This window comes from Pteropus vampyrus, unplaced genomic scaffold (genome assembly GCF_000151845.1).
Source record: "Pteropus vampyrus isolate Shadow unplaced genomic scaffold, Pvam_2.0 Scaffold86, whole genome shotgun sequence".
NCBI classification, from domain to species: Eukaryota; Metazoa; Chordata; class Mammalia; order Chiroptera; family Pteropodidae; genus Pteropus; species Pteropus vampyrus.
This window is the reverse complement of record NW_011888867.1, coordinates 1,409,804-1,423,312: the sequence shown is the minus strand read 5'-3', so window position 1 is coordinate 1,423,312 and position 13,509 is coordinate 1,409,804. Positions and strand designations below refer to the sequence as shown.

The following is a 13,509-nucleotide window of genomic DNA, read 5'->3' as shown; positions in this document are numbered from 1 at the left end:
GATGGGGCAGGGTGAGAGATTCCAGCAATAGAATCAAGACCTGATTGGCTGATGGTGAAGAAGAGGATGCTGGCTGTGGGCGGGGTGGGAGAGGGCAGCAGAGCCAAGTGGCTAAGAGCGTGGCCTCCGGCTTCAGCTCCTAGCTCCACTTCTGCGTGACCCTGAACAAGTAACTTCACCTCTTTGCCTCAGTTTCCTCATCTGTAAGATGAGAATAGTCACAGTGCCTCTCCACCAGCCGCGTTGGGGGATTTATGAGTTAATAGGCAGAAAATGCTTAAGGCAGCATGTGCACCAAATAGGTCTTAGTAGCCAGTAGTTCTGATGGTTCTGTCGCCTCTGCTTCCTGGAGGCCAGCCCCGATGCTCCGAACGGTTCACGCTGTTTTCCTCCCACAGTGGAGCTGGCCTGACCTTGGGGACTTTGGCTATCCTAGGAGAATCCAGTTCTCAGGTGAGGGAAATAACTCAGGGTGTGGCCGTGCAGGCAGGGTGGGGGGAGCTGGAGGAGCTGTTCCTTCCTCACACTTCTTAGAGGAGGAAAATTAATCATTCGTGAGGTGAGCAGGGCAGGGCTGCCCTTTGTTCCCCCAGCTGTGTGGCTTGCAGGGAGGGGCAGTCAGGACTGTTGGGACTCACCCTGCAGCCAAGTGCCCTGGTGGACACCTACCCACCCACAAAGGATATCCCCAGCCCCTTCTCTGGCTGGGCTGGGTCCCACTGGCACAGTGGGGTGGCCACTCCTGTCTTGCTGAGAGGGAGGCTCCGTGCCCTTGGGGGAGGGGCCTCCGTGTCCCGGCGGAGTGTACCCCCGCGTCCCGAGCCTTGCCTGAGTCCAAGTTCTGCTCTGCCCCCAGCCCACCAGGAGCCGAGGCAATGGCCTCAAAACCTGAGAAGCGCATCGCCTCGTCTGTCTTTATCACCCTGGCACCCCCACGTCGACACGAGGCTGTGGCTGAGGAAGTGAGGCGGGCAGCTTGTGAGGCCCGGCCTGGCCGCACCAGGGAGTCTTCCGCCCCCATGAAGGCAGCCGGGGCCGGCTCAGCAGAGAGGCCCAGTCTCTGGACAGCCCCCGGCAGGGCCGCAGCCCCGGTGCCAGCTGTGCCGCCTCAGCTCTCCAATGGAGGTAAGAGGGTGGGGAGTGGGCAGAAGACCGGGTCAGAGGCAGCACTGAGGTGGGAAGGGAAGGGCAGACTCGGGTCATTCATTCTTTCATCTATCAAGCATCTAATGTGCCAGCAAACTCTGGAACCCGCCTGCCTGGGTTCGAATCCTGGCTCCCTCACTGCTTGGCTGTGTGATGTTGGCAAGTCATTTAACCTCTCTATTCCTCAGTGCCCTAATCTGTAAAATAGGGATAATAGTATGGTTCTCAAAGTGTTGTTTTGAGGATTAGATGAATTAATACACACGTTTAGCCCAGTACCTGTCATGTAGAAAGTGTGAAATGTGTTACCTGCTGTTATTATTCTAGGCCAGACACTGGGGACATGAAAAGAGAGACAAGGTTTTCAGTCTGCGCGAAACTTATATCCTAGTGGAGGAAACAGATAATGAAAATGTAAAATATAATGTCAGGGAAACACAAGTGCTATACAGGAATAAAATGTGGTGCAACATTTTGTGGGGTGGTCAGGATGGCTTCTCCAAGGACGTGACGTTCAGCGAAGACCTGAATGACAGGGTGGAGCTGGCCGGGGAGGTGGATTGTGAAGAGCAGTGGGAACAGCAAGCGTGAGGTCCCTGAGGTAGGAATGGATCTGGCAAGTCGAAGGACCCGAAGGGTGATTTTCTTCTCTCTCGGGCTCTGCCGTTCTCTGGCTGTGTGATCTTACTCAAGCTGTTTCCTTGCTTGCTTTCCTCTGGAAAATGGAAATTTGATCATGTAGTAGTGATGCATCTGTCACAGAATGGATACTTCATAAATGACTGCTCCTTTACCTTGTACTTCGTCTGGACTGGCCCTGCTGCCATGGTGACAGAGAACCTTCTAGTCCGCTGTCCCTGCCACTTCCATGGAAAGTCTCAGTTGCTGGGTTGGGTGGCAGCAATGAGGGATAACAACCAAGGCCCTGAGGCAGGGGGACGGCTCATTGTCTGGCAGGGCACCAGATGGAACACGGAGGCATGGAGCCGCCAAGGGTGAGAGGCCAGCTCAGGATGGCACCTGAGCTCCCCAAGTCCCCCGGTGCCTACTCAGACAGCCTAGCGAGGCTAGGGCAGCCCTGTGCAGCCATCACCATGGAAACCACCTAGAGACCAATAGGAGATGCCAGTCACAGGAGGCCAGAAAGGAGCAGGCGAAAAGGCCATACGTGAGAGTACGTCCATATTCATGTAACATGCGACCTCCTAAATTGGTCTTTCCATCCTAACCACACATCCTAAGAACACAGCCTCTCCACAGCTGCTTCTCCACATAGAACGAGGACCATGATGAACCAGGTTCACACCTCGGGACGTGTGATTCCATGAAAAAGGAAAATTATGTCCCTTCTGGGTAGGAGACAGAGCTCAAGAAATATTATTTAGATGCCAAAATGCCAGAATTTCCAGGACATTTCCATGGGTTATTGGAATTATAAGCAGAAGATCACAGGAATGTGATTAAAAAAAAGAAAAAAAAGACCTTCCTCGGGAGCGAGTGGCTTCACAGTGACTGGTCAGCCATTTTGTTTGGCACTTGGGTGAACCTGAGCAGAGCACAGTGAATCTTGGGGTTCAGCCTTGCTGGAGTGAGATACCTGCTAAGTGAGCCGCTTGGACATGAGTCCGGTCCCACAAAACACGAAGCAGGCTGGGGGGGTCCGGCCAGCTGCTTAAAGCCATCTCTACAGCGGGCTGCCATCCGAAGCCTCGTCTAGTGGTTGTCCCCTCATCCTGGCAGAAGCCCCCTCCTTCCCTGCGCTCGTCCCCGTGCCACGCTAGACAGACACAGCCGCCTCACTGCTCCTGCTCCTAAGTCAGTTTTTCTCGTGGCTTCTCTTTAAAAGGCTGCTGCCTTTGCTCTTGCTCTGGGCCACTTGAACCGAGTCATCCTCGCTCGACGCTGACCCTCTTTCTGCACACCTGCCCTGTCCCCTCTCATCCCTCGCTTTGTTTGAATTCCTGCCTCTGCCGGGACCTGCCACCCTTCACAGCCTATTGTCTACAACCTAAGGCAGGTCCTGGGAGAGGCCGCAGCACTCCGCTGTCTCCGCGCCTGGTTCCTGACTCACATCGGCTCATCTGGAGCAGGGTTCTCACACTTCAGTGGCATCAGCATCCCTGGGGGCTTGTTCAGACACAGCTGGCCTGGCCCCACCCTGGCTGTTTCTGATTCAGCAGGTCTGTCGTGGGGCCCTAAAATTTTCATTTCTTACACATTTCCAGGTAATGTCGATGCTGCAGTCTTTGAACAGGCAGCATCCAGAACTTTTCAAACCGAGTCAGTTCTCTGAGCTGACCCCTAACCTGCTGAATCAGAAGCTCTGGGGGTGGGGCATTAACAAGCCCCCAGGGGGTCCTCTGGTATGCTGGGCGAGAACGAGCTTCCCATATGTATAGTACATTCCCGGCAGCCCAGAGGGGTGCTGCTGCAAATTAGCAGAGGATGGGACCAGAGCCCAGGTCTTTAGGGAGCAGAGTTTGGGGCGCTGGCAATCTGCTTTCCATGAGTGTCTAGAGCAAGGTCTAGGGCAAGGCAGCCTGATCTCGGTGGAGCCTGGCCTACCTTGAGCCGCAGAGACAGGAGGTAGGCACAGTGCCATGTCTTTTACCCCGAGGCACTATTAATAGCACTCACCCTGTACGTGGCAGTGACAGGATTTTCATGGGTGTGTTCACAGCCCCACACTACGGATTCTCTCCTGACCCTCCAGTAGCCTCTCCAGGGGGGCTGGGCAGCCCCTTGTCAGGGCAGCACGAACAGGTAGGAGTTATTCTAGTGATTGTTCCTGGAGAGCGGAGGGCCTGGGGCTGAGGCAGGAGCTGGGTGATCCCCCGCCCGCCGCCTCCCTCCCTGCCAGGAGCATCCGAAAGGCTGTGCACAAGAACTAGCAGGCAGAATGGAAGGCCACCCTCAATGTCACTCTTGTCTCGCGTGTGTGTGTTTGCTGTTGGGTTATTGTGTGTGTGTGTGTGTGTGCGCGTGCGCGTGTGCGTGCGCGTGTGTGTGTGGGGTTTACTTTAATGAAACTTTGAAACATACACGGAAGTAGGGAAAACAGTACAAGGAACCCTGTATACTTCACATCCAGTTTCAACAATTACTAAGTTTTTGCCATATTTATTTCATCTTCCTTCCTTTCTTCTGTTTTGTGAAGTATTTAAAAGGAAATGCCAGTAATCAGGTCATTTCAGTCCCGCATTCTTCAGGGTAGATCTCTAAATATGGCCATTTTCTTACATAACCACAAACAAAATAAGAATGCCTTATGATTATCTAATATTCTACCCATAATTAATTTTCCTGAGTTGTCATAAAAATGCCTTTTAACTATTGGACTGTGGTAGAATGAATGGTTTACATTATGTCTTGTCCTCCTTTTGAGCTATACCATTCAGTGGAATTTTAAACGTTTTCTCACCTTCAAAATGAGGAGAACTAAGTGAGATGATTCATCCTTTGAATCAGGATCAAATAAGATCTATACCTGCATCATCCAATAAAAATATATGGTGAGTCACAAATGCAAGCCTCATACGTAATTTAAAATTTTCTAGGATCCACATGAAAAAATGAAAGAGTTAAATGATATCATTTCTTATAATATATATTACGCAGCTCAATATATAAAAATTACCATTTCAGCATGAAGTCTTTATAAAAGCGATTATGAGGTGGTAGACATCCTTTCTCTTCCATGACTCTTCCAGTACATCTGTGTCAGTGTGGATTTTTCGTGTGCTCGATAGGCACACATGGCTGGTGGCGATTTCATTGGCCAGCACAAATATGTACAATTATATTCGGTTGTTCTTCTCTAAAGTCTCTTAATTTCAAGGAAATTGTCTCTCTTTTTCTCTCTCATGCCTCTGACTTGTTGCAGAAATAAGGTCAGTTTCTGTAGAATGTCCCGAATGCTGATTTGTCTCTTTGCGTCCTGTGGTCTTATCCAACTTGCCTCTCTGCCTTCCAAATTTCTTATAAATGGAGGTTAACTCAGGAGACCTGCTTAGATTGTGTTTGGTTTTGGTTTATGTGTTTGGGCTTGTTTTGGTGAGAACACTTCAGAGGCAGTGCCTGTGGCTTCCTATAGCAAACCGGGGATTGAAAGACCCCTGACGTCTGCTGAGGTTAACTGCGGGTGGTGTCAAGCTGCCCCCTCCTTTGGAAAGTTCCCCATCAACCTTCCACTTAATGCTTTCAATACCTGATGGCTATTACCTGAATCTGTTGAACTACTCCATGGTTCCTGCTTCAGCACCACCTGGGGAGGGCTTAAGCTCCACATGGCTGGGTTTCTGGTTCCGCAGGCGGAGAGCAAGCGAACTTGCATTTCTAACACTCTCACAAGTGTGGCTGCTGGTCCCGGAGCCGCACTTTGAGAACCACAGCCTTAGGGGTTGGATCTGCTTGTATCCCAACAAGGGCCTTGTGGCAGGGGTTTCGGGCATGCTGGCAGCGGGCTGGGAGGGCTACTCTGGAGGGCTTTGACAGCTGCTGTTTTCTGAGCCTGTGGCACGTCCCATCCACTGTGCCAAGCCCTCACGTGCATCATCATAGTCTTCACAACAACCCTAAGCAATGGATACCCATTTTCCAACTGAGCAAACGGAGACTCAGCCTAAGTCTCTTGCCGGAAGACACACGTCAAGTCAGTGGCAGAGCTGGGGATGGATCCCGGGTCTGGGTGACCCTGGACCTGAGTCCGCAGCCACCTTGCTGCACAGCCTTCCGGGCAAGTGGACACCTCCTCTGTTCTCCTGCACTGACTGTGGCCAATCCTTTCTCCCCTTCCGGCTGCAGGATGCTCTCTTCCTCCTCCAGCCCTGGATGGCGAGGACGCACTCCCCGACCTGGACCTCCTCCCACCTCCGCCGCCGCCCCCACCCGCATACCTGCCACCTTGCGATGACCAGCCTCCGGCCTCAATGGGGGCGTCACTCATTTCAGACTTAGAGCAGCTGCACCTGCCCCCGCCCCCACCACAGGTACCGCCAAGGCCTTGACCGCAGACAGAGCCCCATGGGCTGGGGCTGGGGAATCTGTGCTCTCTGGGCTTGTCAGGGGTTCTAAGCCTGGAAGTTGTTTAGTCCTTCCTCCTGTTTGAGGGCAGTTCTTCTTCGAAGCTCTTTGAAGCTGGTAAAAATTGCTCACGTTTTTCAAAGTCCCGGAGAAGGAGTGCCATATTCTTTTCCCCCTCAGGTGCCCCTTCAGCTCTGAGAAGACATTTCCCTGGGTCTGATCTAAATCCTTTATGCTGCACAGGAACCCCATGTGTAATCCTCTGCCCTTCACAGAAATGGGAGGGGCTCCAGGGGGCTAACTGTGCCTGGTACCACCAGACAAGGAGCAGAGCTGAGAGGGCTGAGTGGGGCCCTCACTGAATGACTTCTGTCCTACATACTCTCCTGTCCCCACAGTCCCTGGCGGAGGGGGCTCCATTCCAGCCTCAGCCCGGTCATCTCAGGCCTGCGGAGGAGAAGTTGCCGCCTCCCCCAGCAGAGCCTGTTGGCTTGCCTGAGAGAGAGGCATCCACAGGTACGGGCACAGGGCTGGGAGGATTCTGGAGGGTCCCCAGGGGCCCTTGTGAGGCTGGCATGGGCTTCCACATGGGAGCTGGGAGAGCAGGGACCACAGCGCCTGCTCCAGCTCACGGGTCAGTGACAGGCCTTTATCTGCATGGCCTTAACCATTTTTCCTTTATAACTAAAAACCGTTCAAATTTGACCAATAAAATTTGCTGCGATAGCAAAAATGCCTTGAACTTTTTTCACTACTTATTTGAATACATAAGACCCTCACATAGTACAAAATAGAAAGCGTGAAAGGAGGGTACACAGTGAAGAGTCCATCCCTGTATCGATAGCTTCTGCTGGTGATGTCTCGCATACCCTTCCAGAGCTAGTTTATGCGTATGTGAGCAAATACAAATATGTATCCACTGCCTCCCCATTTTTCCACAAATGATAGCAAACTTTGTGCTTTTCTGCACTTTCTTTCCTTCATACATCTTAGAGCTCGTTCCACATCAGAACATAGAGTGGCTCCTTATTCTGCATAATATTCCTTAGCTGGGTCCTACCATGCGCATTTAACCAGTTGTCTGAACGAGTGCTTAGGTATCTTCTCGATGTGACGAATAAGGCCAAAATGAATTGCCTTGCATGTGGGTCATTTTGCTCACGTGCAAATTTGTAAGATAAATTCCTAGAAGAGAAAGCACGATGGTCAAAGGGCAGGTGCATTTGTAACTTCGATATTTTTGCCAAATCGCCCCTCTTGGTCGGCCTGATCTACACTCTGGCCCACAGTGTCTGCGTGCCCGTTTGCCCACAGCCTCTCCTGCTCTGGGTCACTCATTTTAATGAGCAGTATTAAGTACTTACCGTGCACCGAAAGGCCTTCTCTGCCCCAAGGTTATAAACTAATTCTCCTCTGGGTTCCTCTAGTGTCTTTGTGGTTTCATTTTCCATGTTGAGATCTGTACATTTGGGATGACCTGGGTGTGAGGTGTCATGAGAGAGCCCCCCACTCTTTAATTTTTTGCAGATGGCAACCCAGTTGCCCTGACACTTTTCCTAAGCCACTCGCACTGCATTTTACTGCTCCTCAAGACCCTCAGGAGATCAGGTCACACTCACGACACCCCCCAGGAATTCGAGGCAGAGACTTGGCACTCTGGACATGTCCTGGGTGGTGACTGGGTACAGTACTCCCAGGCTGAGTGGATGATGGCCTGTGTCTCCTCTACCCCAGACATCTGTGCCTTCTGCCACAAGACCGTGTCCCCCCGAGAGCTGGCCGTGGAAGCCATGAAGAGGCAGTACCACGCCCAGTGCTTCACGTGCCGCACCTGTCGCCGCCAGCTGGCCGGGCAGAGCTTCTACCAGAAGGATGGGCGGCCCCTCTGCGAACCCTGCTACCAGGTAACCCCCCACGGCAGTTCTCCAGGTGCCAGGGGCCAAGCTGGGCACCCGGGAGACGTTATATTATTATAATCCTGGGCCTCGGGTAGGCGCTCTCGATGCATTTCACACATGAGGAAGCTGAGGCTCAGAGAGGGGCAGGAGCTCGGTCGGGGTGTATTAGTTTCCTGTGGCTGCTGTAACAAATTGCCACATACTTGGTGACTTCAAGCGGTACACATTTATTCTCTTACAGTTCTGGAGTTCAGAAGTCCAAAATCAGTTTCAGTGAGTCAAACTCAAAGCATGTGCTCCCCCTACCCGCAGCTCGAGGGGAGAAGCCGTTTCTTTGCCTTTTCTAGCGTCTAAAGCTGCATTCCTTGCATTCCTTGGTCCATTTTCAAAGTCAACAGGGCAATATCTTGCTTCAGTATCACATTTCCTTCTGCGTCAAATCTCCCTCTGCCTCCTTCTTACTAGGACATTTGTTGATGGCATTTAGGGCCCACCTGGATAATCCAGGATAATCTCATCTCAAGGTCCTTAACTCAGTCACACCTGCAGAGTCTCTTGCCATTCAGCGTAGTCACAGATTCCAGGGATTAGGACCTGGGCATCTTTGCGGATGTCACTCAGCCTGTCACACAAGGTCATACTCCAGAAGGCGACGGAGCTGGAGTTCTACCCCATGCCCATCTAGTTCTGAAGCCTGTCTGTGGTCTGACCACTCTCCCACCTAGAGCCACGAGGTTCCGATGCACAGCCTAACGGGGGAGTCTGTGTTACCTCTGGGTACCAAACGCAGCCCGGGAGAGCTAGTTCGGATGCCAAGGTATTGGAATCACTGACTCTCCAATGGTGTGCGGTGGCATTTTTCAATGTGGTGTACAGACCACCCACAAACGCACCACCTGGATGTGCATAGGCCTCACCTTGTCCTCCTGATGATAGCACCTGGCAGTCTGCATTTTAAACGAGTCTCTCAGGTGATTCTGAAGTTTGAAAACTACTGACTTGAGGAGTTAGGATATTAGGAGTTGGGACTATCTAGAAAAATCGGAATGATCTGCCCACAGGCAACGAGGAATCACTGTGGGAGGAGAAAGGACCCCTCTGTCCCCTCAATGTGACAGTGGTATGTCTTTATCCCCCTCCCTCAGCTTGTAGCCAGGCAGGGGTGCGGCACTGAGGGGAAGCAGAGGTGAGAGGGGATGCTGAGAGCTGGAAACAGCCAGGAGGGACTTGAGCAGTTTGCTAGGGAGGGAAATGGTGCCTCCACCAAATATATATGTAAGATGAAATCAGGTTAAAATTACCAGGAGCACAGCCAGGAATGGAAGAGACATGTCTAGGAAAAAAGATGGACTGGTTAGAGAGAGGCCTCTTCTCTGTCTCAGTGATATCTCTCTGCCTCTGTCTACCTCTGTCTTATTCCCCTCCTTCCCGAATGGATTCGAGGCAGTGTATAAGATTATAAGGCTGCACATATACCTCTAGTCAGCAACGTTGGACACTTAAAAATGTGTCAAGAGGATATATCTCATGTTAAGTGTACTTCCCACAATAAAAACACATTTTTTTTAAAGAATACATAACAATACTATGAGATGTGACATAAATAAATCAGAACGGAAGAAAATCAAAGTAGAAAGTGAGATGAGACCAAAGGGAAAGTTAGTACCCCCAAATAGGAGGGGGCTCCATTCCAGCCTCAGCCCGGTCATCTCAGGCCTGCAGAGGAGAAGTTGCCGCCTCCCCCAGCAGAGCCTGTTGGCTTGCCTGAGAGAGAGGCATCCACAGGTACGGGCACAGGGCTGGGAGGATTCTGGAGGGTCCCCAGGGGCCCTTGTGAGGCTGGCATGGGCTTCCACATGGGAGCTGGGAGAGCAGGGACCACAGCGCCTGCTCCAGCTCACGGGTCAGTGACAGGCCTTTATCTGCATGGCCTTAACCATTTTTCCTTTATAACTAAAAACCGTTCAAATTTGACCAATAAAATTTGCTGCGATAGCAAAAATGCCTTGAACTTTTTTCACTACTTATTTGAATACATAAGACCCTCACATAGTACAAAATAGAAAGCGTGAAAGGAGGGTACACAGTGAAGAGTCCATCCCTGTATCGATAGCTTCTGCTGGTGATGTCTCGCATACCCTTCCAGAGCTAGTTTATGCGTATGTGAGCAAATACAAATATGTATCCACTGCCTCCCCATTTTTCCACAAATGATAGCAAACTTTGTGCTTTTCTGCACTTTCTTTCCTTCATACATCTTAGAGCTCGTTCCACATCAGAACATAGAGTGGCTCCTTATTCTGCATAATATTCCTTAGCTGGGTCCTACCATGCGCATTTAACCAGTTGTCTGAACGAGTGCTGAGGTATCTTCTCGATGTGACAAATAAGGCCAAAATGAATTGCCTTGCATGTGGGTCATTTTGCTCACGTGCAAATTTGTAAGATAAATTCCTAGAAGAGAAAGCACGATGGTCAAAGGGCAGGTGCATTTGTAACTTCGATATTTTTGCCAAATCGCCCCTCTTGGTCGGCCTGACCTACACTCTGGCCCACAGTGTCTGCGTGCCCGTTTGCCCACAGCCTCTCCTGCTCTGGGTCACTCATTTTAATGAGCAGTATTAAGTACTTACCGTGCACCGAAAGGCCTTCTCTGCCCCAAGGTTATAAACTAATTCTCCTCTGGGTTCCTCTAGTGTCTTTGTGGTTTCATTTTACATGTTGAGATCTGTACATTTGGGATGACCTGGGTGTGAGGTGTCATGAGAGAGCCCCCCACTCTTTAATTTTTTGCAGATGGCAACCCAGTTGCCCTGACACTTTTCCTAAGCCACTCACACTGCTTTTTACTGCTCCTCAAGACCCTCAGGAGATCAGGTCACACTCACGACACCCCCCAGGAATTCGAGGCAGAGACTTGGCACTCTGGACATGTCCTGGGTGGTGACTGGGTACAGTACTCCCAGGCTGAGTGGATGATGGCCTGTGTCTCCTCTACCCCAGACATCTGTGCCTTCTGCCACAAGACCGTGTCCCCCCGAGAGCTGGCCGTGGAAGCCATGAAGAGGCAGTACCACGCCCAGTGCTTCACGTGCCGCACCTGTCGCCGCCAGCTGGCCGGGCAGAGCTTCTACCAGAAGGATGGGCGGCCCCTCTGCGAACCCTGCTACCAGGTAACCCCCCATGGCAGTTCTCCAGGTGCCAGGGGCCAAGCTGGGCACCCGGGAGACGTTATATTATTATAATCCTGGGCCTCGGGTAGGCGCTCTCGATGCATTTCACACATGAGGAAGCTGAGGCTCAGAGAGGGGCAGGAGCTCGGTCGGGGTGTATTAGTTTCCTGTGGCTGCTGTAACAAATTGCCACATACTTGGTGACTTCAAGCGGTACACATTTATTCTCTTACAGTTCTGGAGTTCAGAAGTCCAAAATCAGTTTCAGTGAGTCAAACTCAAAGCATGTGCTCCCCCTACCCGCAGCTCGAGGGGAGAAGCCGTTTCTTTGCCTTTTCTAGCGTCTAAAGCTGCATTCCTTGCATTCCTTGGTCCATTTTCAAAGTCAACAGGGCAATATCTTGCTTCAGTATCACATTTCCTTCTGCGTCAAATCTCCCTCTGCCTCCTTCTTACTAGGACATTTGTTGATGGCATTTAGGGCCCACCTGGATAATCCAGGATAATCTCATCTCAAGGTCCTTAACTCAGTCACACCTGCAGAGTCTCTTGCCATTCAGCGTAGTCACAGATTCCAGGGATTAGGACCTGGGCATCTTTGCGGATGTCACTCAGCCTGTCACACAAGGTCATACTCCAGAAGGCGACGGAGCTGGAGTTCTACCCCATGCCCATCTAGTTCTGAAGCCTGTCTGTGGTCTGACCACTCTCCCACCTAGAGCCACGAGGTTCCGATGCACAGCCTAACGGGGGAGTCTGTGTTACCTCTGGGTACCAAACGCAGCCCGGGAGAGCTAGTTCGGATGCCAAGGTATTGGAATCACTGACTCTCCAATGGTGTGCGGTGGCATTTTTCAATGTGGTGTACAGACCACCCACAAACGCACCACCTGGATGTGCATAGGCCTCACCTTGTCCTCCTGATGATAGCACCTGGCAGTCTGCATTTTAAACGAGTCTCTCAGGTGATTCTGAAGTTTGAAAACTACTGACTTGAGGAGTTAGGATATTAGGAGTTGGGACTATCTAGAAAAATCGGAATGATCTGCCCACAGGCAACGAGGAATCACTGTGGGAGGAGAAAGGACCCCTCTGTCCCCTCAATGTGACAGTGGTATGTCTTTATCCCCCTCCCTCAGCTTGTAGCCAGGCAGGGGTGCGGCACTGAGGGGAAGCAGAGGTGAGAGGGGATGCTGAGAGCTGGAAACAGCCAGGAGGGACTTGAGCAGTTTGCTAGGGAGGGAAATGGTGCCTCCACCAAATATATATGTAAGATGAAATCAGGTTAAAATTACCAGGAGCACAGCCAGGAATGGAAGAGACATGTCTAGGAAAAAAGATGGACTGGTTAGAGAGAGGCCTCTTCTCTGTCTCAGTGATATCTCTCTGCCTCTGTCTACCTCTGTCTTATTCCCCTCCTTCCCGAATGGATTCGAGGCAGTGTATAAGATTATAAGGCTGCACATATACCTCTAGTCAGCAACGTTGGACACTTAAAAATGTGTCAAGAGGATATATCTCATGTTAAGTGTACTTCCCACAATAAAAACACATTTTTTTTAAAGAATACATAACAATACTATGAGATGTGACATAAATAAATCAGAACGGAAGAAAATCAAAGTAGAAAGTGAGATGAGACCAAAGGGAAAGTTAGTACCCCCAAATATATAATAAATGAAAGACCCCTACGGTTGTTCCTAAAAGTAGAACATGAAATTTGACTCTGAGCTTCCAAGTGACCAAATGGAAAAGGGAAAGAGTTTCGAAGTTTATTGTCCGTAAGATGAAAAGTACACCAGTTCTCTAGGAATTCCTTTTCTTGACTCTGAGATTTAAGAAAAATTTCTTCTATGGGCCCTAGTGGACACTGGCCTCAAGCATTTCCTAGTAACAAAACATGCAGTCATAGATAGATAGCTTCATGGCAGGGGTCCTCACTGTAAGCCAAGGACACAGTGCCAGGCTCGATCCATTTTAAGAAATAGTGGAGGTTCGGAGGTAGTACTTACAGGCCGACTACATCAATCTGAGCTCCTCTCCAGCACCACTGGCCTTCTACGCCCCTTCTGAACTAGTCAAAAGCCCCTTGTGGCACATGCAAGGGAAGGCTCTGAGGCAATGGCCCTCTGTTTCAGGACACCCTGGAGAAGTGTGGCAAGTGTGGTGGGGTGGTCCAGGAACACATCATCAGGGCCCTGGGCCGGGCCTTCCACCCAGCCTGCTTCACGTGTGTGACCTGTGCCCGCTGCATCGGGGATGAGAGCTTT

General features: G+C 50.9%; 1 protein-coding gene across 1 annotated transcript in view; it reads left to right on the top strand.

Annotated features, from left to right (window-relative positions):
• Positions 1-373: 373 nt before the first annotated feature.
• Positions 374-13,509, top strand: part of FBLIM1 (filamin binding LIM protein 1) — an 18,940-nt gene continuing 5,804 nt past the window's right edge. Inside the window, exons 1-5 of the mRNA XM_011363500.2 lie at positions 374-453; positions 857-1,125; positions 5,950-6,134; positions 6,567-6,684; positions 7,903-8,072. Of these exons, the coding sequence (XP_011361802.1) occupies positions 876-1,125; positions 5,950-6,134; positions 6,567-6,684; positions 7,903-8,072 (723 nt within the window). The 5' untranslated portion in view covers positions 374-453; positions 857-875. The remainder of the gene's footprint in view (positions 454-856; positions 1,126-5,949; positions 6,135-6,566; positions 6,685-7,902; positions 8,073-13,509) is intronic.